The 22,204-nt window shown below is 61.8% G+C and overlaps 2 protein-coding genes across 4 annotated transcripts in view; both read right to left on the bottom strand.

Annotated features, from left to right (window-relative positions):
• Positions 1 to 7,268, bottom strand: part of SMIM4 (small integral membrane protein 4) — a 26,857-nt gene extending 19,589 nt beyond the window's left edge. The window contains exon 1 of the mRNA XM_012665712.1: positions 7,246 to 7,268. The gene's annotated coding sequence lies outside the window, so the exon portion shown is untranslated. The remainder of the gene's footprint in view (positions 1 to 7,245) is intronic.
• The window catches only part of STAB1 (stabilin 1), a 27,028-nt gene extending 4,824 nt beyond the window's left edge, over positions 1 to 22,204 (bottom strand). For 2 of the 3 annotated variants that reach the window (XM_012665677.1, XM_012665692.1), the window contains exons 1-50: positions 22,041 to 22,185; positions 17,369 to 17,505; positions 16,988 to 17,103; positions 16,660 to 16,745; positions 16,521 to 16,590; positions 16,052 to 16,147; positions 15,698 to 15,808; positions 15,252 to 15,448; positions 14,895 to 15,025; positions 14,593 to 14,720; positions 14,241 to 14,323; positions 13,891 to 14,028; positions 13,610 to 13,753; positions 13,368 to 13,430; positions 12,956 to 13,069; positions 12,802 to 12,855; positions 12,472 to 12,552; positions 11,838 to 11,996; positions 11,471 to 11,533; positions 11,125 to 11,220; positions 10,825 to 10,911; positions 10,226 to 10,337; positions 9,580 to 9,766; positions 9,392 to 9,485; positions 9,119 to 9,277; positions 7,885 to 7,980; positions 7,183 to 7,278; positions 6,979 to 7,026; positions 6,670 to 6,800; positions 6,386 to 6,497; positions 5,825 to 5,902; positions 5,645 to 5,737; positions 5,419 to 5,511; positions 5,140 to 5,271; positions 4,788 to 4,916; positions 4,572 to 4,628; positions 4,141 to 4,224; positions 3,402 to 3,597; positions 3,198 to 3,299; positions 3,067 to 3,112; positions 2,897 to 2,973; positions 2,562 to 2,687; positions 2,289 to 2,362; positions 2,060 to 2,134; positions 1,685 to 1,807; positions 1,321 to 1,368; positions 1,054 to 1,131; positions 797 to 943; positions 326 to 466; positions 164 to 223 (exon numbers count right to left, since the gene is read on the bottom strand). In XM_012665677.1, coding sequence (XP_012521131.1) covers positions 164 to 223; positions 326 to 466; positions 797 to 943; positions 1,054 to 1,131; positions 1,321 to 1,368; positions 1,685 to 1,807; positions 2,060 to 2,134; positions 2,289 to 2,362; positions 2,562 to 2,687; positions 2,897 to 2,973; positions 3,067 to 3,112; positions 3,198 to 3,299; positions 3,402 to 3,597; positions 4,141 to 4,224; positions 4,572 to 4,628; positions 4,788 to 4,916; positions 5,140 to 5,271; positions 5,419 to 5,511; positions 5,645 to 5,737; positions 5,825 to 5,902; positions 6,386 to 6,497; positions 6,670 to 6,800; positions 6,979 to 7,026; positions 7,183 to 7,278; positions 7,885 to 7,980; positions 9,119 to 9,277; positions 9,392 to 9,485; positions 9,580 to 9,766; positions 10,226 to 10,337; positions 10,825 to 10,911; positions 11,125 to 11,220; positions 11,471 to 11,533; positions 11,838 to 11,996; positions 12,472 to 12,552; positions 12,802 to 12,855; positions 12,956 to 13,069; positions 13,368 to 13,430; positions 13,610 to 13,753; positions 13,891 to 14,028; positions 14,241 to 14,323; positions 14,593 to 14,720; positions 14,895 to 15,025; positions 15,252 to 15,448; positions 15,698 to 15,808; positions 16,052 to 16,147; positions 16,521 to 16,590; positions 16,660 to 16,745; positions 16,988 to 17,103; positions 17,369 to 17,505; positions 22,041 to 22,121 — 5,229 coding nt within the window. In that variant the 5' untranslated portion in view covers positions 22,122 to 22,185. Of the gene's footprint in view, positions 1 to 163; positions 224 to 325; positions 467 to 796; positions 944 to 1,053; positions 1,132 to 1,320; positions 1,369 to 1,684; positions 1,808 to 2,059; positions 2,135 to 2,288; positions 2,363 to 2,561; positions 2,688 to 2,896; positions 2,974 to 3,066; positions 3,113 to 3,197; positions 3,300 to 3,401; positions 3,598 to 4,140; positions 4,225 to 4,571; positions 4,629 to 4,787; positions 4,917 to 5,139; positions 5,272 to 5,418; positions 5,512 to 5,644; positions 5,738 to 5,824; positions 5,903 to 6,385; positions 6,498 to 6,669; positions 6,801 to 6,978; positions 7,027 to 7,182; positions 7,279 to 7,884; positions 7,981 to 9,118; positions 9,278 to 9,391; positions 9,486 to 9,579; positions 9,767 to 10,225; positions 10,338 to 10,824; positions 10,912 to 11,124; positions 11,221 to 11,470; positions 11,534 to 11,837; positions 11,997 to 12,471; positions 12,553 to 12,801; positions 12,856 to 12,955; positions 13,070 to 13,367; positions 13,431 to 13,609; positions 13,754 to 13,890; positions 14,029 to 14,240; positions 14,324 to 14,592; positions 14,721 to 14,894; positions 15,026 to 15,251; positions 15,449 to 15,697; positions 15,809 to 16,051; positions 16,148 to 16,520; positions 16,591 to 16,659; positions 16,746 to 16,987; positions 17,104 to 17,368; positions 17,506 to 22,040 lie in introns of all 3 variants that reach the window. The other variant, XM_012665683.1, reaches the window with a different exon arrangement.

Genomic DNA, 22,204 nt, shown 5'->3' with positions numbered 1-22,204 from the left:
GGAGGCTCATGCACACAGACATGGCCTGTGCACATGTGAGTTCACACAGATGTGTTCACATAGAACGGGTTTGCACATAGGTGTGCATGAACAGGTAAGGATACACACTTGCACACACATATGCATATGCACACACTGACAGGCCCACACACGGGAGCAGTACCGACAAGAGGTCACTGACGATCTTGTAACCGAAGCTCTGAGCGGCAGCAGTGACGTTTCTCTGGGGAAAGGCGCTAATGAACAGCGAGGTCAGGCAGGAAGGGAGGATCCCAGGCCCCCAGCCCACTGCCTTCCGGTGCCCAGGCCCGTGACCAGGTCATACCCGTGGGACCAGGGTAGCGTCAGGCTCCCAATGTAGAGCATCGGGCGGCAGCAGGACACGGTCGATGAAGTGCAGGACGCCGTTCACCGCCTCGTGGTCACTGCTCACCACGCGCGCGAAGTCATTGATATAGATGCTGCCCTGGGGACGGGGCGTAGGGCAGGGCCCGGGACTGGATGAAGCTGATTGGTGGGGTGCTCTGAGCTGGGGGCGGAGCCTGGCTTGGGAGAGTCTCCGGTTCGGGACTGGGGCAGGTGGTCAGGACCCAGGGCACAGCCAGGGGAGGGGGCGGAGCTCACGTCCTCTCAGAGAAGCAAGCGGGCAGCTGGAGTCCTAGGCCTGGGGCAGGCTCATTGTAGTGGGCGGGGCTCATCTCCCTCGTGCTTCAGCGGTGTAACCCGTGGGGGCAGGCACAGGCACGCGGGGACGGGCTTGAGTGAGGCCGAGTCGGCGGGCAGGGCCTTGGCTCACCTCCCTCTCGCTGAAGCGCAGCGTGTGCCCGGAGAGCGCCGTGGCATACTCCTGGTCCAGCAGCTCCTGGCTCCGCAGCTGCCGGCAGCCAACCACGTGGTAGCGAAACGCGAGCTGGCGATGTGCGCGGATCCGGGCCAGCTCATCCTGGAGTGGAATCGTGAGGGAAGTGGGGGCCCTGATTGCTGCCTCTGCCCACACGGTGCCCACCACTGGAGTGCCCATTCCTCCTCAGCCTCACTCTGGGGGCTGCGTACCTGTGACAGGTTGGTCATTAGATCTGCGTGAGGCACAAAGACTGTGAAAGGCCCGTCGCCCCTGAGCTCCTTGTATTCCTGGGGGAGGAAGCGACAGCTTCAGTGGAAGGGGAGCAACCTGGGACCAACTTGGGACTTCCACATATCTTCTGGGCAAGATTTGGACTCTGAGAGACTAGACCAGCCAACCCTCTGACTAGATGGGGACATGGAGGCCCAGAGAGGGGTGGGACTTGCAGGTCGCAGAGGCCCAGGATGGACACTCACCAGGAGATGGAGGCTGAAGAATGAGGCATGCCTATCCCGAAGGAGCTCCTGGGGGGGGGGGGGTCGAGGATCAGCTCAGATTTTGAGTGGCCCCCACAGGGACTGATGCCTGTCCCAGCACTTGCAGCCCAAGGTCTGGCCAAGGCAGAAATGGGGAAAGGAAAGCTGGGGGGTCTGAGCTGGGGCCAGGATTAGTTTCATGGGTCACACCTGGGGTCAGGCCCAGGTAGAGTCAGGGGTCAGTCTCAGGGTCGTAGTCAGGGCCAGGATCAGGATTAAATCCAGGGTCTTAGCCAAGACCATGGGGTCAGGTCCATGGAGCACAGCCAAGACCAGATCAGGGCTCAGACTTGGGTGTCATTACCAGGCCAACTCGGGCACGGCAGGTGAAGCCATCACCCACGGTATGGGCTGTGTCACAGGTACATGTCCTCTGGCCATCCCCTGTGCTTTTGCACACAGCATAAGGGCTGCAGCCTCCATTGCTCTGAGGCAGGGACAGGAGAGGGAGGTATCAGTGGCTTCCAAGACCACTCTATTCCGCCCAGCTCTGTGGAAGAGGCCATGAAGGGTGCAGCTCAACCCCCAAAGCCCTATTTCCTACTGATCAGCCAGACTTGAGCTTGAGGAGAATGTAGCCCACCCTTCGGAGGCCCTTAGGACCCTGCTGGGGTGAGGAGGGCTGGTTCCTGCCTCAGTCTCCTCTCCCTGCAAAATGGCATAGGACTGGGGGCCTGACCTGAGAACAGGGGTCCAGGAGTTCGCAGGTCCGGATGCCATCTCCCCTGTAACCCTCTCGGCAGATGCAGGAGACCTGTCCCAAATCCTGATCAATGCGGCTTCTGGGAGCCAAGAGCTGGCCAGCACCCTCGATAAAAGGGTCACCCCCTCCCCAAGCCTGCTCTGAAGGGTGGCCCCACCCTATGAGGGAATGGCACAGCCCCAGCGTCTAGCCCTGCCATGCTGACCTGCTGGGGGCCTGTGGGGATGCATTCGGCATGAATGTGGCAGCCCCCGCGGTGGATGAGACAGCTGTTAACCTCTGGGGGAAGAGACACAGGATGGAGGTGGTCCTTAGCCCTTCTCTTCATCTGTCCATCTGTATCTTCAGGTGCTCATCCCCTCCTCTCTCATTCCCCCAGCCCCCACACCTGTGCCCCTCAGCCCTTCCTAAGCTCACTCGGATCCCTGAAGCCAGACCTCCAGCCCCACATGCACCCGGGTTGGCAGCCCAGCCTCACCCTGGCACAGCTCCCCGTCGCCCATGTAGCCATCCTGGCAGGTGCATGTCCGCTGCCCAGGCGCCACCTTGGTGCAGTTGGCATGGGGGGAGCAGCCCCCGTGGCCATGGGCACAGGGGTCCACCTCTACGGGTAGATGGTCCCAGAGAGTTGTGAGGAGCCGGCATGGGATGGCACAGGAGAGGAGGGCATGAGACAGGAAAAGGTCAGAAGGAGGGGTAAGCCCCAAGGAGGGACAGTGATAGAGGCTAGATCTAGACGGAGTGGAGGGGGGCTCTGTGGGGACAGCCACCCCAAAATTTCAGGGAGGGGCCCTGGCATCCATGTGGTTGGACCTGAACAGTGGGTGCCGTTGCCCGAGTATCCCGCCGCACAGACGCAGGTGGGGGCTCCAGCAGAGTCCTGCACGCAGCTAGGAGGGATGGCAGCAGCTCAGCTGTGCCTGCCCAGCCCCTGCCCCAACCCCCAGGCCCCTGCCCACCTGCCCCAGGCTGGGCCCACTCACTTGGCATTGGGGTCACACTTCTTGGGGCACTGAGGGCCAGTGATTTCTGGAGGGTAAGAGGATGGCTCTAGTCATTCAGACCCAGGAACGGCCTCCCCAGTAATCACTCACCCCCTGCCCTTGGGACCCACTCTCACTCTGGTCACAGCGGAGGCCCTGCCAGCCCACGTTACAGACACAGCTTCCATCTCCTCGCAGCCCCTCCTGGCACAGCCCGTGGGCACAGTCACACACTGCAAGTGGGACAAGGGAAGACAAGAGTTACTCAGTGCCTCTAGCCAGCCCTCCTCTGCCAGGAGCCCCCCACCTCCGCCCGCCCTTGCCCCAGACCTCACCTCCAGTGCAGTTGGGCCCATAGCGGCCCAGCTCACACATCTCACAGGCTGTTCCGTGGAAGCCCTCGTGGCAGCGGCACTCCCCACTGCCCAGGAGCCTGTCCTGACACTGCCCGTGGCCCGAGCACACGCCCCCGAGGCCCCCTGGGCACGGCTCACACAGTGTGCCAAAGAAGCCAGGGCAGCAATCGGGTACCTGTAGGAGCAGGAAGGAGGGAGAGGCCCGACACAGGCCAGGACAGATGTCAGAGGAAGGGAAAGGAGGCATCTTGGGGCCACAGGGCCATAGAACAAAGCAACTTGGAACCCCAGACCCAGGGACAGGTAGAAAGTCAGAGACAAAGGGGGCATGGAGAAAGCCTTCTACAACCCTCCCCCAGCAGGGGTGGGGAAACTGAGGCTCAAGCAGAGAAGAACTGAGCCCTGATCCCACAGTGAGGATCAGAGCCAGGCCCAGTTGCTGCCCCTGGGGCTTGGCTGATGGAGCCACTCGGGACTGAGTCCCTTTCTCCCTGTCCCCGTCCCCACTCCCTGGCAGGTAGACACAGGGACAAACACTAGCCCTCCAACTCCAGACCTCTCTCCCCTCCCCTTCCTCTGGGCCCTTGTTTCACTGACCTTACCCTAGTCCCAGCCTGGCCTCTGCCATTGACATCCAATCCGGGCTCCTCTCCTGGGCCCCCACCCATTCCCGCCTCCTCCTCTCTGGCCAGAGTTGGGGTGGGGGCTCAGGACGAACCTGGATCTTCTTGGCACATGTGTAAGAGCAGCCCCGGGAAAAGGAGAAGCCAGATCGGTAGAGACAGCTCTTTTTGGGTGTGTCCTGGAAACGGGGACAGGCAGTAGGAGTCAGCCAGTGGCTTGGGCAGGGGCAGGGTAGTGAATGGGGAGACAGATGGACAAACTACAGGTGTCTGACAGATAAGCAAGATAGCAGAAGGGGCAGGGAGGGGCGGGCAGGCAGGCAGGATCCAGGCCTCAGGCTGCAAACCTGAGTGACTCTCTGAGCAGAGCTAGGCCAGGCCTCCGGCCCTCTCCACCAGGGAAATCGGCTGCCCAGTTCCCCATGCCTGGGCCAGGCAAGGCTGGGGTTAGGGGTAGGGGGTTGGCACCTTGGGGACAGCAAGGGCAGGCAGAGCAGGGTCAGAGCTGTGCTAAGTCCAGCCTCACCTGCAGCTGGAAGCCCTGAGTGCAGCGGAATTTCCGGGTGCAGTTTACGCATTTCTCCTGGAAGGAAGGAGGGCAGGGCATCAGGTGGTCCAGGGTCAGGGGCTCCCAACCCACCATCCTTCCTCCAGGGCAGGCTGCCCTAGTGCCCCTCCCCACCAGCCAGCAGCCCCTGGCTCCTAACTCCCCAGCTGCCCTCTTGTATCCCCAGCCTCTCACCCGCAGGGCCTCAGCGTGGCTGTGCAGGCAGCGGCTGGAGCCCACCGTCATGACCCCCGACAGGCCAAACAATGAGCAGCCAGGGGCCTCGAGCACGGGGCCTTCCAGCGGCACGTGGTTCACCTCAGGCTGGGGGGTGGGACGGGAGACTGAATCCACCCATCCTCCCATCACCCTCCCCTTCAGGGCTGTGAGGTCAGGAGGCACCCCAGGGCTGAGGGTATCTCCAGGGATGGGAGGGGTCTCCCTGGGGCAGAAGTTGGAGGCTCACAGGTGGGGAGACTCCAAAGAGAAGGGGTCCTCAAGAGCAGGGTCCCTGGGATAGGGTCTCCTTGCTCCACGTCCCCCAAACCTGGCCGCTGTGGTTGTAGAAGACGAGCCAGTGGGCAGGGCCCAGGAGGGAGTTGCGGTGTCCCCCCCTCCTCAGGGCTTCCACAGAGAGCGCCTCCCCTAGGACCACGTGGTGTCGCACTGTGTCTGCGTCCTGGGAAGGAAGGAGTGCGCATGGGTCCAGCGCTAGCAAGTGCCCTGGATGGCAAGTCGCACCCACTGCATCCCTTTGCCGTGGGATGGGAGGCTCCCGCTGTGTGCCTTCAGCCTCCCGCCTTGTGCCCCATCCCTATGGCCTCACCAGGCTGCTGCTATTGCCCTCCAGGGAGCGGTTTGTGGGCACGAAGATGGTGTAGGCAGTGGCGGCCTCAATCTGGGACACCAGCCTGTGGCGCTAGGGATGGGGGCGGGGGTCAGGAACAGGCATATTGGTCCTCAGTCCTGACATGGGGAGCCAGCCAGCCCCCTCCCGACACAGGGGATGGTGCCCCCTGAGCAGACACTCCCCTCTTGGCAGCCTCACTTACCTGCAGCAGCTCCCGAAAGAGGCTGAAGGCAGGCACCAAGGCCAGCTGCTGCAGCAACCCACACTGCACGTCCCCTCGGGAAGGCAGTAAGACCTGGTGCAGAGCATGAGGACTGGTCAGGGTGTCGCTGTCTCTCGGCCTGCCTGAAGGCTCCCTGCACATACCCTGCTCTGGCCATACCTGGCTGAGGATGTGTAGGACACCATTGGTGGCAAGGAGGTCAGCCACATCTACACTGGCATTCTGCACCCAGACCCTCTGGAAGGCAGCAGCCACGCTCAGTCACAGGTGGGCACAGATAGACGCTTAAGAGTGGGTACAGCCCCAACAGAGAGGCTGCTGGGCACACAGGTACCCACTGGTGGTCCCCAGCCTGGCCCAGAGGCTGGGTCCCACAGAGAAGACCCCTCCCATGGCCCAGCCTGGCCCACTGAGACACTCACACTCAGGATTGATCACATGGGCACATAGACCCTCCCCAGGGCCCATGGTGAGAGGGATGGATATGCACATCCAGATTTAGGTGGACAGATAGCCCCTGGCAGGTGGTCACTGTTAGCCCAAAGGCATACTGCCCATCAGCAAGGTGTCCTGAGCACATCTTCTGAACCCAGCTCTGGGCAGGGCCAGGGGAGCCCAGTCTCATCTCACGGAGGCCCTGGTGTGAGGGAGCCTGCAGCCACTCGAGCTCCCTCCCATGCTCTGCCTGGTCACCTCTACTGCCCAGAGCTCACCACATACCCCACTGATGTTGTGAATCTCCCAGCGCGTGGTGGGGCTCAGGGTGGCCACATCCTGCCCACCTAGCCGGGCTAGCTCTTCCTCGCAGAGGGCGCCCTGAAGAAAATGGGCCCTGAAGGGGTACAGTTTATAGGAGGTCATGGAATAGGTTAGCATAACTAACAGAGACCCTTGGGACTGGGCCCTACCCCAAGGGGTGGGCACATGCCAGGCTGAGGACCCTCTGGGTAGGGGCTGGGTCCCTACTGAAGGCCCCTCCTATGGCCCAGCCAAGGCTACCCCACCTGACTAGGTTCGGCAGCACCCTCGGCTGCAGCCAGAAGGCTTGGTCCTCGGGGCTCAGCCTACGGATCGCAGCCTCGCTGGGCACCAGGGCTGTGACGCGGCCATCAGTAGGAAGCGTGATGCCAGCACTCTGCATGCACACGGTGAGTGGGGGACAGGAGGAGTGATGAAGGCAGTCTAGAGACCACTTGCTCCAGGCCTCCAGGCCTGTACCCCACCTCCAGCTCTTAAAGATGTTATGTGGCACCCCACCTCCAGGCAGGCCTCCTAGATTTGAGCCCCAACCCCAGCATTCTGCCCTGTCCTACCTTGAACCACTGGTAGAAGCCAGAGAACTGAGCATTTGACTCCAGCTCCTAAGGGGATGGAAAGAGCTGAGGTCACGTGCCTAAGGGCAAATTCAAGCCATTCCCCACCAAGGACCCAAGCACCCCCCTTTCCCACTAGAGGTACATAAGAGGACCCCTCCCCAAGCATAGGGAAGACAGGAAACGAGTATGAGCACCACTTACCCGGGAGATGTCTCCATAGCAGCTGAAACCATCACCCCCAAAGCCAGGGGGACATGTGCAGACCCGCTGACCTCCGCCCACTGCCCGGCAGGTGGCCTAGGGTGGGGGTGGGGCAGAGACAAGGCCCTCTATTCAGTACCCATGTGGCAAGCTGGCCCCACCCCCATCTCTCTGCCTGTCCAGCCACCCCATCTGTGCTCATGGGATGGCTTGGGCGTGCCTGGCCCTGCATGCCAGGATCATGGGGCATTTGATGTGGGCATCGGCCCCCATCATGACAGATGGGTCGGGGGATGCCCAAGGCTGTGGGAGCACCTAGCAGGCCCTGTACCCTCAGGAGCCTGAGCTGAGAGCAGGGGGAGCGACTCAGGGTATATGGGATGGAGAAAAACAAGGCCGGGCAGGGAGGAGCTCAGAGTGGCCAGAGGAGCATGCACTGGGGGTGGATCAGAGAGGGGCTGCTGGGGTGGGGAGGCTGGGCTGGCATGTGCAGGGCCCGTGGCCTTAATAAGGAGGTGAGAAGGCTTTATTCTGTGAACAAGTGAGGGATATGGTTGGATTTGGAGTTTAGAAAGATCCCGATCCTGACAGGAGACCCCTAGAGAGAGAGAGGGAGGGAGAGAAACAGGGACAGGGACGGAGCTGCAGCCCAAGCCCACCCCAGAAGCCTCCCCAGGGCTCTGAGCCCTCACACCCCCTCACCAGGCCATGGCAGCCACCGTTGCCTGCCCGGCAGGGGTCGATGGGACTGCACTCGTAGCCATCCCCGGCAAAGCCCAGCTTGCAGGTGCACCGGCTCTGGAGAGGTCAGGAACAGAGGGCCTCCTCGCGCCATGAGCCCCCGACCCTCTCCTCCACTCCTTGGCTCTCACTGGCTACTGCCCCCAGGGAGCCTGCCCAGACCCCAGAGGAGCTTCTCCTAGCGCCTCCTCTTGGAGATCTGTGCTCTGCACAGGGAAACTGAGGCCCTGGGGGGAAACTGGCTCTCAGGATGGTCCTGGAAAGCAATGGCATTGGCAGGGGAGCATCCACGGAGACTTGGGGCCCCTCTGCACCTGGAGCCCTGCCGGGACCGCTGAGGCCAGCGGCTTGTGGCAAGCGGGCAGGTATCTGCCAAGGCCAGTCCCAGGGATGGTGGCTCAGATCCCGCCTCCCTCACTGCCACCCTGCTCAGCTGCTCTGATCCCTCCCAGTGAACACCAGTAGCCCTTGGGCTTGTCCACACTGCAGGTGACTAAGCAGTGAGACCGCTTCCCTGCCAGATCTCAGCGGCCCTTGTTTCGAAGTTGGGGGCATCTCACCTGTTCATTCGACAACTCCGTTCTGAATTTTAAGGCTCAGATGGGGTTTGGAGCTCCAGCTCTCACACCATCTGAGTTCATACTGCTAAGGCCCCATGGGCTGGTGCCCAAAGGCCATCGTGGAGTTGGGAGGACAGAGAACCCCCTGGGTCCCTGCACGGGCCTGGGCCATGCAGAGGCTGACCTGAACAAGCAAGGCCTGGCCTCCCACTTGGCATTTTAGGTGTCCTTCAATGCCTGTCAGAACTTGGGTTCACCAGGCCTGAAAGGCCTCTAAGAGCCTGTGACCAGAATCTGAGACTTCAAAGTTCCAGAGCTGGATTTCCATGAGCCTAAAGATTTGGGAATGTCGCTCCCATGGGCAGGGGTCTCTTCCTGTTTTGCTCAGTATCACATCCCCTGAGTCTAGAACAGCGACTCGCACGCAACAGGTGCCTGACGACACGTGGGAACCCAGTGAGTGGATGAGTGAACTAACCCCAGGTGGTACGACTCAGCCGGTCAGAGCTGGATTCCCACGTGCAGCTGAGGTTTGAGACACTGAGCATGTGACTCCAGGAGTGGAGCAGGGAGAGAGTCCTCCAGAACAGAAGCCCCCACCCCATTCTGCCGTCCCTGGGCCTGCTGCGCCTCACCTGCCCAGGGCCCACGTAGCTGCAGAGAGCGTCGGTGTGGCAGCCACCTCGCCCGGCCAGCTCACACTCATCAATGGCCACACAGATGCGGCCATCCCCACTCCAGCCTTTGTGGCATGTGCAGTGGTAGGTGCCCAGGGGCCCAGGGACACATTCAGCCTGTGAGAGCCATGGATAAATAACTCAGGGACACAGTGCCATGGGTAGAGGGCCAGGAAGGCCTACCTCCCCGCCCCCGCGTCAGAACTTCAGGGAAGGGGCAAGGGGACTGACGTTCTCCGAGCAGCCTCCACGGTTTGGGTGGGAGCAGGGGTTGCTGGGTGTGCAGGAGAAGCCATCACCCTCAAAGCCATCGAGACAGAGACATCTGGGGGGTGGTGGAGAAGGGGCCTCCGGTGAGCCTCTGGAAGAGGCTAGAGGCAAGGTTGCGGATGGGGCAGAGAGGAAGCGCGAGTCCTCACCTGGCGACACCCCCCTGGCTAACACAGCGGGCATGCAGGTGGCAGTGCTGGGCCAGCCCCGTGGGCCCACAGTCCCCCACTGTCTCATTGCAGAAGCGGCCAGTGAAGCCAGGGACACATGTGCCATGCTGGCACACACCCCCGCTGCCTGGACGGTTGTCACAGAGACCATGGACACAGCCGCAGTCTGCAGGGATGAGATGCGAGCAGGGAAACTGAGGCAGGAGGCGGGACTGGTTGGGAGCCAGGATGGGTTGGTGGAGGGAGGTTTGGAATAGGGCAGCCAGTATAGATTTTACTTCAGGGTCACAAAATCAGAGGTCATCCCAGACTTGATGGACAGGCACATGAAATGTGAGGGGCATTCTGAGCTTTCAATCTTTCCATTCTAGCTGCCCTGCTCCCCCCACCAGGAAGTTCTTCAGTGTGTTTGACGTAAATCCTGCATGCCTTAGATTAAACCACAGTTCTCTTCCTGGCACGGGTGAGGGAGACAGCATCTATTTGTGTTCCTAAATCTTCCTCCACTCCTTCTGGCCTTCATTTCTCCTCCTGGGGCCCTGTTTCCCTTCTTGGGAGCCCCCAGACCCCTTCCTAAGCAGACCCTCTTTCTCCCCAGGAGACAGCCTAGGCCAGGACCACCCACCTTCCTGGCACAGATCTCCATGCTTGTTTGGGTTGGAGCAGATGTGGCAGGCGATACCCTTGTAGTCTGGGAAGCAGAGGCAGACCCCGTTGCCCTGGATCCCATCGCTGCACTGGAGGGTGGGCAGGAGGCAGATCAGTTATGGGAAAGAGACTCTCCACATCCCCTTCCCCAGCTCCGAGCTCCTGCTCCCCATAGAGCTCACCCTGGAAGGGACTTTCAAAATCACTGATGCTGCCAAAGACCTAGCCCCCTAAAAGGCACCTGGCCCTGCAGGCATCATAGGTGACTTGTGCTCAACCTGGAAACACGTAACTCCTGTGTTCTTTCACAGCCAGGTGCTAAAGTAACCCTGATATTACAAAGTGGCAGAAACAGAACACAAAAGAAAGTTGCATTTTTGAAAATAAATGGAAAAAAATCTAATTATTTTTAATTAAAATGAGAAATAATTTGATCTAATCTTCATTGCCTAGATATGAGGACCCTAAGGCCAGAGAGAGGCAGGCTTGGTCCAGACACAGAGCCAGTCACTGGCCAACTCAGCAGGGAGTCCCCTGTCTTCCCCATGCCTCCCCCCAGGGGAGTATGGGACTCACATTGCCTTTGCCATAGCAGGGGTTGGAGAAGCCCCCAGGACACTGTGTGCAGTCGGGCCCAAAAAATCCTTTGCAGCAGCCAAGTTTCTGTAAGAGACAGAGCATGTCTGAGGGTCTCTCTGGGCCACAGTCCTCCCTGGCCAGGCTGCTTCTGCTCCCTGTCCCATCTCTAGAGCAAGGGAGTGGGTAAGGCCCCTCTGTGACACCCTTTCCGCCCTTGGACTGCAATGCCGCTCTCTGAGGACAGCAGCCCGCTCAGCCCCAGCGGGAGGGACCAGGTGGGCAGGTGTGCAGGCTCACCGTGACGGTCTGGTTGCAGTAGCTGGCACAGCCCTTCTTCAGCACGTTGAGCCCAGTAGGGTCATGGATGTAGACACACTCCTTGGGGTAGAGGTCCTGGGGTGGGCCACACAAGGCTGGTCAGCCGGTGTGGGTCCTGGGCCAGCCCCTTTGCCAGGGAGCCCTGGTCAAGGGACCTCAGCCCCCTGGGTCCAGGGCTCCCACCCTCGGTGGGGCTGTGAGGCCCTGAGCCTCCGGGTCTGGCCTGGCCTCCCAGCCCCTACTCTCCCTGCTATGACCCAGGGCAGACACCTCGCCAGGCAGCCAGGAGTCAGGGGCCCTGAGGGCTGGGCCAAGGGGAGCTCACCAGTCTCACACTGTTGGGGGGGCATGTGCTGGTGTTCAGGGCTTGGCAGTCCACACAGGAGCCCTGGGCAGGGTGGGCGGGGAGAGGACAGGGAGAGAGGCTAGTCACTGCTGATTTACTCAGCAAAGGCTGAGAAAGGGACGTGAGCCAAGGCCTGAGGGACAGGACAGCTCGGGCTGGCATCATGGGCAGAGGGCAGAGCTGGCGTCCGAGAAAGAGCAGAGCGGCAGGGGCAGGGTGGGTGCGTAAAGCCTCAAAGGCAGAGTCCACAGGGCTGGGACGGCAGGGTGTGGGGGAGTCCAGGTGGCCCAGCTGGGGAGTCTGCCTGGGGAGATGGTGACTGGCCCCGGCGGGGGCTGACACTCACCGGCACAATCTTGTGTTGCTCCTCGCTGCAGTGCTTGGGCAGGATGGGCAGGATGGTTGGGGGCAGCAGGACACCCTCCAGCATGTGGATCACACCGTTGGCAGCCTGCACGTCCACTCTCCGCAGCGGGAGCCCCTCAGGTCCCAGCAGGATGCGCCCCTGCAGCAGAGACTCTCTGTGCCACCCCCAGCCCAGCAGACCCCACCTGGTCCTTACCACCCGCCTCCACTGCCGCGGAGCTGGCAGGGAAGGAGGGGCGGACCCAGGTGAGGGTGGCGTGGCTCCGTGCGATTGATGTTGAAGGCCCGACCTGCTGTGCCCACCTCTTCCCCTCTGCACTAGCCGGCAATTCTGTTCCACCCTCCAGGCCCTACCCACGCGGTTTCCACCACACGGAGCCTGCTGCCATATGCTTACCCTCCTCCTCCTGGGAGTCCAGCCCCTGTCCCCCAGTGGGCCCCAGGACAGGAATCTGATCTATCCCTACTTTCCACATGAGCCACCAGGGTCTCGCACAGCGTCCTGTGTGCCACAGGGCTCAGAGCACACGGGCAGGCCTGAGAGGGGCTGAGTGACTCCGGTTATCACCAGCCCCTGTACTGGTCCGTTCGTTCCAGATGTCCACGGATCTCACCTCCTCAGAGATGTTCACGGCCAGCACCTGGTTTGCCATGGTGAGGACCCGACCCTTGGAGATGAGCTTCTCAACAGTCAGCTGGATGAGGGACAGTGTGGCTTTAGGCTGGGCACTGGCCACACCTGGCGGCCATGCCCAGTCCTGCCTAGGTGACCCACGGCTACCCCCTTGGTCCCCAGGCTCTCCTCTGTGCTACAGTAGTCCAGATGGGCGGGAAAGGAGATGGAGGGGAGATGGGGCCCCTGGGAAGACCAGAACCCACAGATACCCCACCCCAGGAGCCCAGCAGCAGGTGCCAGCCGGCCCCCCTCCCAGAAGACCTCTCACCTGGCCGTGGCTGTAGATGTGGTACCTCACCAGCTCCTGCAGTTTGGAGAGACCCTGGCAAGGGAGAGAGGGTTTGGTTCCTGGAGGCCCCAGGGGGAAAGGTGGAGGCCCTGGTGCCCGCATACCCGCAGCCCCTCCTGCCTGCGGAGCTTACGGCTGTGAAGAGGTAGATCAGGCGGCCATCACGCAAGCCATCCACGGCCTCGTTGCTTGGGGCAAAGACTGTGAAGGGCCCAGGTCCATCCAGGATGGAGGGCAGCCCACAGTTCTGTGGTGCAAGGGAGGTTCAGCGGGGCTCTGTGGCCGGCCTCCACCTCTGAGCCCCACCCGGGCCCTGCCGCCTTTGGCCCGCAGGGAACTCCCACTGAGTAAGTGGGAAATGTGCACAGTGAGTCCATACTGCCACAGAGCCTCAGGCTCCAGGAGGGGGCCGTGGGCAAAGGCCATGCTACTCCAGAACCCCAGGTCACCGTGGGGCAGATTCTGGGAAAATGAGGAGTCCTGGACCAGCAGCCTAGAGGGGCTGGGATTGCCCCCTTTCCGGCCCCTGCCGCCCGCCAGCTCACCTCCAGGATGGTTTCAAACCGGCTGAAGGCTTCGTTAGAGGCAAGGATCTGGCCAATAGTTCTCTGCAGGAAGGGACAAGTGTGAGGGTCCCAGGGAAGGGGGTGAGGCTGCTTCGGCACCGGGGGAAGGAGCTGTGCTCCAGCCCTGCGCAGAACTGCTCCTGACTCCTCCCTCCCTGAACTCTGCAGGGTCCAAGGTCACCCAGCAGCACAGGGGAGGGGAGGGGAAGGCGCCAGCTCACCGTAGGATCCCCAGAGGTCCCAGAGGGAGGCTGCCACCGCAGGCCAGTGACCAAGTGGAAGACTCCATTGGCTGCTACATAGTTGGCCCTTTGGATGTTGAATGTCTGCTGGGGCTGGTCCCCGTACTTATAGGTGTACTTCTGCTGAGACACGAGAGGTCAGGCCAGATCCCACACATCAGCCTCCGTCCCAAGGCTCCTTCCCGCTTGCACGCCTTTGCCCAGGCTGTGTCCCCCACCTGTGATTCCTCTGGTCCCCCAGGCTGGGGTCCTTCCCTTACCGTGAAGCTGCTGAAGGTGACAGTGATCTCCTGCCCGGCCAGTGTCCACCACCTTCGTGTTTTCTGGGTCCCTATGTCCTCCAGTATGTGCTGCCCTGCGATGATGTGCTGTCTGCAGAGCTGCTGGGCCAGGGATGCCTGCAGATGCAGGGGATGGGGGTGCCAAGTGAGCCCAGGGTGGCCAGTCCTCTTCAAGCCACCCAGCCCAAGCAGTGGAGGGGACAAGATGCCTCCAGGCCTCTGTTGCCCAGAGTGTGAGCAGTGGACTCTCTCAGGGTCCTAATGATTGAGGCAGCACCCAGGGGAGGCAGCAAGGTCAGTGGCCAGCTTCGCGACAGGAAGGGGCTCACATTCATGGTCCTGGAGGAGAGGAAGGACGGCACCAGCACGGTGAACGGGCCTGACGTGGTGAGGATCTCCCGGCAGCCTTGGTCTGGGGGGCAGAGAGGGCACATCAGAGCAGACCTGAGGAGACCCTGGGGGAATACAACTGGGTGTGGGAAGACCCACAGGTATCAATCCTAGGTTTGGGGGAGCTGGGGCCTAGGTTTGGGGTAGATGGAGGGTCGGGGGCAGCTCCCATCATACACCCCCCACAACCCACTCTTGGCTTCCACAGCTCTCGGGCAGAGGGACGGAAATCCACAGAGTCCACCCTCCCTCCCTGCCAGCTCCGCCGGGGCAAGGGGCGGGGTCACACACCCAGCATGGCCACGGCAGCTCTGAGCAACAGGGGCACCAGGCCTATCTGGCCGGCCTTCTGCACCTCGTGGAGCAGGTGTCCGTAGCAGGCACGCCCATCGCCCACCTCGCCCTCCTTGCACACACAGCTGGGGACCCAGGGAGAGCCTTTAGGGTGGGGCTGTGGCCAGTGCTGCCTCCCGGCCCTCGTCCACCCCTCTTGCAGGCCTCGGGCTGAGGTGCACACGTGCGCGCACTGGCCCAGCCCCCGCCCCACTTTGCCCACCTGCACCCCCTCCGCTGCCTCAGGCCCCTGTGCCCACCTGGTCTTCCCACTGGGGGTCAGCTGGCAAGTGGCTGACTTGTCACAGGAGTGCGGGGAGCAGAAGGCAAAGCAGCCCGCAGAGGTGCCACGGTTGGTGCTGACCAGGCCTGGCCGACAGGTGCAGGAGGCCTGCCGCGGTGGGGCAGCGGGAGACACCATGTCCATCCCCGAAGACCCCTGCTTGGTGCCCACAACCGCCCTCCCAGAAGAGGGTCCTGGAGGTCCTGTCGTCCTCTCCCCATCTTATAAGTGGGGCCACTGAGGCTCCCAGAGGGCCCATGATTTGCTCAGGGTCCCATGGCCAGTGTGAGTGGGTGCACTGTGGGGACAGTCCAAGCCCGGTGCCCTGGCTCACCTTGCCTGGCTTGTGGTACAAACACAAGGTGGAGTTGCTAGGGCAGCCACCAAAGTTGACGGTGCACGGGTCCTGGGGCAGACACACCATCCCGTCGCCATGATAGTTCTCAGGGCAGTGACACTGAGCCTGCCCCTTGGGGCTCACCGAGCACCGTGCCAGTGGGGAGCAGGGTGACGGCTGGCAGGGGTCGGGCGCTGCCAGGACAAAAGGGGCCTGAATGAGATGAGCACCCAGGGGCCCTGTCGTCTTCGCATCTTCCACCAGGATCGCCAGAAGCTGGAGTGCATAAGTTGACCTAGGCCTTGAGGACAGGCCTTGCGCCCCCCGAGTGATAGTTCTCCCTCCCTATAGATGGCCGCATTGCACTTGCTGGGCCAAAAGGGTGCCCTCCCAGCTCCACCCACCCTGAGCCGGGGTCCCCAGCCTCGGGGTCAAAGGCTTACCTCGGCATTCACTGCCCTGCTGGGTGTGGCCAGGCAGGCACCTGCAGGCGGGGGCCTCTGCAGAACACTGGGAGTTCTGGGGACAGCGCAGGGCCTGGCAGGCGGGCAGCTCTGGGCAGAGAGGAAAGAGCACTGCAATGGCCCAAAGCCCAGGTTTGTGGGGAGCACGGAACAAACATGCTCTGCCTCATTTGCTGTGGGCCTCTGAGCAGGGCCCTGCCTCTTCTGGGCCTCTGGACAGCAGAGGTCCTGAATGACACCCCTCCCCTGCCGAGGCTAAGGCCCCATCTCTCACCCAGGTGGCCTCTCCTGCTCTGGCCACAGTGGACCTGCTGCCCCAGTGGCACTGCTCACCTTGGTCACAGCGGGGACCAGTGTATCCAGCAAAGCACAGACAGCTTCCATCCCCAAGAGGGCCATGGCTGCACACGCCGTGTACACAGCTGCACGCTGGGAGGGACACACAGGGACAGGTGGGACCCTAGCCTTGCCCAGGTACGCAGGGTCCCTGCCCTCTGCATTTTCAGAACGCAGCCCAGAAGGTACAGCCTTGGGAGTGCAGAGCTGTGACACAGGACCACAGGTGTGGTGGGAACCCAGAGAAGGCACTTGACCCAGCCTGGAGGTTCAGGGAGGGCTTCCTGGAGGAAGCCTCTAAGGAGAATAGCATGTGCAAGGGCCTGGAGGTATGACGAAGCAAAACACGTGTTCCTGAAGGGGTAGTGCAAGGCTGAGGGGCTGGGACGGGGCAGAAGAGGTGGGACCTGGGTGTTGGGCCCCCAGGTAGTCGCTGGCCCTGCCCGCCTGCTTGGCAAACACTCACCTGATTGGCAGTCAGGCCCGAACCGGTTGGGGTCCCGGCACTCTTGGCAGGCTGAGCCGCTGAAGTTTTCCTGGTGGTGGATGCACCAACTCAGCGCGGCCCCTCCCAGCTCCCTACCTCAACTCTGCCCGGCTCTTACCTGGCACACGCAGGTCCCGTTGCTGGCCATACCATCCAGGCAGGTCCCGTGGCCGTTGCAGGGGGTCTCAGCCCCCCCGGGGCATTCTGTGGACCCCCCAAAGCTCAGCTTTGTCTTCAGAACCCTCCACTTACCTCTGACCCCAGCAGCTCTGGCCAGCCCCAGACTCAGTCCCTCCACCAGGGCAGCCAGAGCTAGGAGCCAAGCCTTGGTGGCTCTCAGTTAAGGGCTCATTAGAAGAACAAGCTGAAGGGGAACACAGGCCGCTCTTGCAGAGGGGAGCTCGGGGTGGGGCTGGGGAGTGAGGAGCGGGGCGGCCCCCATGTACCGTGGCACTGGGAGCCCCAGTAGCCGGGGCAGCAGGCCTTCTGCACCACGTCCTTCCAGCACTCGCGGCTGCAGCCCATCATGGACACCACAGAGTCCCCCAGCTGCACCTCGTAGCTGGGGGCAGAGATGGGCAGGGTGGTGGGAGTGGCTCCCACCCACAGCCCCTCCCCACACGGGCTTCCCACCCCTCCCTGCCCTGCCTGGCCGGAGCTGAGCACAGGGCCTGGCACTTAGTAAGTGCCCAATAAGCCCCACCTGCCCTCGGCCCTCACACCCTCCTCCCTCCCGGTCTCTGCCTCCCAGGGAGTCCGCAGGTGCATGAGTAAGCAAGTGCCCCCTCGGGTCCTTGCCGCCCGCAAGGACGGGGCTCAGCTCGCACCGGCAGTCTTGGGATATCTTCTCCGGGAGCTCTCGAAGCCAGCCCACAGGACACGCCCGCTTCTTGATGACCACGCAGGAGGTGCAGGGTACGTGAGTGACATACTTGGTCGTTGTGTCACAGCGTTTGGACCGCACCTGGGCCACAGGCAGGGGTAGAGTGAGGGGCCTGGACCCTGTGCCCAGTCCTGCCTCTGTCCTGAGTGCGGCAAGGCCCAGCACTTCCCAGGCCTCAATTTCCCATCTGTTCAGCGAGAACGCAGTGAGGGTGGGGAAGGCCCTGAGAAACCTGCCTGGCACGAGCGGCTAAGGCCACAGTGAGTTCCTGTGTTCACCGCCCGGGAACCTCGGAGTCTACACCTGACAGAGAATCTAGCCTTGTCGCTCCGCCTTAGCCCTTATCAGGGGAGGAGACTGACACCTGGACTCCCAGCCTAGTGCTTATTTTTGCCTTTCATTTGAAAATAAAGAAACAATAAACGACAGAGCTGACACTGTTTGGGAGAACACAGCGATTCCAGCCTCAATTCCCGAGCGTGGGTGTGGTACAGCGTTCCAGCTGTGCACCTCCAGCCTCTGCGCTGCTCTGAGCTTTCCCCACGTGGCTCCTGAATGACCTCTGCCGGAGCCCGAGGGCCTTCTCCACTGCCTGGGGGTCAGAGACTGAGGACCCCCCACCCCGGCCTGAGAGGCTGGGCTCCTGTGAGCAGCGGTGTGCAGGGTGGTGGTCTGCACGTGCTTGGGCTGGGCAGTCACAGGCCACTGAGCCTTCACTCTAGGCCTGGCCCAGCACCCCCACCCACAGACGGGACCCCGGGGTCCAGGCGACGATGGGCAATGCTGGCAGCTAAGGGGGCCAAGAGCACCCAGGATGGGGGCCAGATGGCTTTCTGGGGGAGGTGACAGTTGATTTGGGACCTGAAGGATACACAAGAGTTGGCCAGGGCCAGCAGAAGCAAAGGCTGGGAGTGGGAAGGAGCAAACGACCATGTGTGACAAGTCCGAGAGTGGCCTGAGGAAAGAGGCTGGAGGGGCTGGTGGCCAGGGCACCAGGGCCTCATGAGCCTGGGGGAGACAGAGTCCAGGGCTGCCCCATGGCTCAGTCTGTGCTGTGCATGGAGACAGGAGGTGGAGGTAGGCAGGGCAAGAAGGTGGCCTGGGCCCAGGCAGGGACACATTCCAGAGGGCTTTGGGGTGGTGGTGGGATGAACTGGGGGAAGGGCTCAGCACCTAAGTGGGGGATGGAAAATGTGAGGGTGTCCTGCCACCATGCCGTGGGCACAGGGGCACTGCCAAAAGCCCCAGCCCTGCAGTCCCACTCACGCCTGCCATAGTTCCTGGTGGCCACCACTGGGGTGCGTGGGGTACCTGTTATGGCAACAAAGTCCCAGTAACATGCAGCACTGTGCCCTGGACGGGCAGAACCTAAACTCACGGTTCTAGTGAGAGGAAGGGGCAGAGGGAAGGTGAGTCTTGAAGGTGTCTGGGGGGCTTGGGGCGTAGCCTGGAGAAGCCAAGATGTTCTCATCTTGAAAAATGCTGAACTCACTGTTGTGACTGGGTGGGAAATAAGAAAAAAAACAGAAAAAGAAAAATGCTGAGCCCCCTGTGGTCCAAAGGGAGTGAGCCTGGAACATCCCTTTCCTAGAATGAATGACAGATGTGTGGCTTCTCAAAGCAAGAGAAAAGGAGAAATAATGCCCCCAACACTTTCCTCTGGGGAACACGGGGCCCCGGGCCTGTGTGCCACTGTGATTTGGTCTTTTCCGCTCATGCCTCTGCGGTCTGGAAATAGGGAAGTGGCTCCGGGCGGCCTCAGAGTTGAGCCGTGCGGCTGGGACACTGAAGTCTCATTTCCCACCCTGGAGCTCATCTTTGCTGAGCCAGGGAGCAACTAGGAAATTGGGCAACTCCAGGGCTGAGCAGCTGCTGGCTCAGGGCAAGGCTTGGTGGGCAGCGGGCTCCCCTCAAGGCCACCCGGCCAGCCAGGCAAAGCTGCCAGCACGGCCACCACTCCGGCTGGGGCACCAGCTCTCAGAGGAATGTTGGGCAGCCCTGGGTAGGGCTCAGGGCGAGGAAGAGAGCACTGTGCCCACTCTGGGGCATGGCCAAGGTGAGGTAGGGCCCCGGAGGAAGCTGGGGCTCTGGGTGCCGGTGTGGACACTCGCAGGACGTCAGTGTGTGTGAAATGCTGACGGACGGATAAACCAGCTGCCAAATCAGCACCTCCCCGGGGACCATGCTGTGGGGCCCTGCCTCTGCCCCGGGGGCTGGAAGGAGCGTCAGTGGCCTGAGCCCACATCTCTGTTGGTCCTGTGGGGTGGAGTGAGGCTGGGTCACAGGCTGAGTGCTGAATCAGATTCCCTTCGTCCTGGGGTGCCTTGGGACCTGCCTGAGCCAGAGCTCCCCGCCCTTCAGAACTATGTCACAACGTCTGCTTCCCACGGAGACACTGCTGGGGAAGATGAGGACACACAAAGTGTTACGCCTTTGGTGAGAAGGTGGATGAAATCCCCCCAAGCTGAGACTTTCTGGGGTGCCAGCTCAGAAAGTGGGGACAGTGGGGACTTTCTGAGGCTGAAAGCCAAGAATCCAAACCCTCGCAGAGAGGAAGGGACCTCCATCCTGCTCCCCGACCCTAGATCAGAGCAGGCAGGGCACAGGGCTAGGTTCGGGACGGTGCCCCCCTCCCTTCAAACCCTGGCTGGAGACCGAGGCCGCAGCTGCCTGCGCCCTGCAGAGTGTGCTCAGCACCGGGCTGCGGCATGGACCGCGCTGAGACTTCTCCACAGCATCGGCCCTCCCTGCCTCTACTGCCTGCATCTGCGCTGGCGTTCCACTGCTGCCGCTTGCTGGATGTATGGCCCGGGGACGTCTCTTTGCCTCAGAGCCTCCAATCCTAATACAGCCGTCCCTCCGTGTCTGTGGGGGACTGGTTCCAGGACCTCCCTCAGATACCAAAATCTGCAGATGCTCGAGTCCCTGATGTAACCTGTGCACACCTTCCCGTACATTTCAAATCCTCTAGATTACTTACAATACCTAGTACTATGTAAATGCATGTAAATGGGGAAAAGCCTGGACATGTTCAGTAGGAATGCAATTTTTTCCCAAATATTTTCAACCCAGGGTCGGTTGGGTCCATGGATGCAGAGGGCACAGACATGGAGGGAAGGCCGACTGTTTACACAGGGCCGAGTGGCTGTGGGAGATGGGCCAGCACTGCTGCCTCTCCATCCACAAAGACCCCCAGACCCTCTTCCCTTCCCTGGCCCAGGCTGGCGGAGGCCCAGCCCTAGAGCGCAGACTTAGGGTGGGCAGAGCCACAGGTCTCTGGCAAGGAAAAAAACTCCACCCCGAGGTCACTCATTGACCCCTGTTCTCATTGCCCAGAGCATAAGGAGGTGGGTAGGACTTTGAAATTCCCTTGCATTGTGTACATGGGGAAACTGAGTCAAGGAGAGGGCAGGAGCCCATCTGCAGAGCACAGCGTAGCCCTGGAACCCTTGGGTGTTCCCCCATCCCTGTCAGCTTCTCAGTTTCACATCTGCCTGTCCCCAACTCTGACCTGTCCCTGAAGCTGGTGGCACCTTTCCGAGGGACCACAAGGAGTACAAGAGAAAGAGCCCGACAGTGGCAGGGGGCCTGGGTCCCTGTGCGGGACTGCCTGGGGGTGGGATCCTGGGTATGCTCGTCCCCTCTCTGGACCTCGGTCTGCCCATTAGTACCATGGGGACAGTGGCAACTGCCCTAGGAGGCAGATGAACTTGGCCTCACAGGAGAGGGTCCCTCACCTGGAGGAAGGTCCCAGCCAAGGGACTCTGTCCCCCGGCACAGGGTGGGAGACTCTTCCAGAAGCTCCAGTGGTAACAACGTCCCTACCTTGGGGCCTGGGTTGACCTGCAGCCTGCAGCAGCTGGCACACACAGGCCTGGCAGAGGGGCCAGCCACAGCTGTACACCAGACCCTGTCTGCTCACCAGCCTGCCTGGCCGGGGAATCACAGGCAGTGGGTAGAGCATGGCTTCAGAGTGGGAACAGCCCGTCTCCATCATCCTGGGGCCTTGGCTTCCCACAAGGGGAAGAGCAGGACGCATCGCCCCAGGCGAGGCTGTAAGGGTTCAAAGGGACGTGCCCGGGACTGTGGCTGGTCAGCGGCAGCTCTGGGGCGGAGGGTGTTACTGTTGGCTGCGGGTGACTCTCATCCTGCCTCCAGACCCTCCTAAAGCTGGACACAGGCACACACACGTGCACGCGCATATTCCATGTGATCTCAGTTTGTGGGTCCCTCGGGGGTTGGCAGTGATTACATCTCCAGTCCCTAGGCAAGCACCACACAGAGACCTGGGTCTCAGTCTGGGCAGGGCACCAGGAGGGTGGGCCTGCCTCCATGCCCTCACCCGATGGGGAGCTCTGGGCCGGCGGCCGGCCAGGCACTGTTAGAGAAGGGTAGGCCGACACACCCCTGCTGCCAGGTGGCCAGACACAGACCTCAGCCCACGGGGTGGGCACAACAGCCTGGCCACCTGGGCCTGCTCAGAGAAGGTCAAACGGGCACCAGCTACTCTGCGTGTCCCCAGACCCATGGCCCCTCCGTGTTCAGTCCCTCCCTGCTCCTGTCTCTGGCCAGCAGGGCCTGGATTTCATGTGCCCCTGCAGCGGGCTCACACTCACCTTCTGCCCCCTGACGAAGCTGAAGTCTGCCAGGCAGAAGGCCAGGAGGCAGAGCAGGAGGAGGCCCCGAGGCCCCACCATGGCTGACGGTGGCTGGCCGGCACGCTGTCCAGGACAGAGTGGGGCAGCCGGCAGCAGCGAGGGGAATGAGCTCTAGGAGGCGA

Source organism: Propithecus coquereli, unplaced genomic scaffold, assembly GCF_000956105.1.
Source record: "Propithecus coquereli isolate 6110/MARCELLA unplaced genomic scaffold, Pcoq_1.0 Scaffold1, whole genome shotgun sequence".
In the NCBI taxonomy this organism is placed as follows: domain Eukaryota; kingdom Metazoa; phylum Chordata; class Mammalia; order Primates; family Indriidae; genus Propithecus; species Propithecus coquereli.
This window is presented reverse-complemented; position numbering and strand designations above follow the sequence as displayed.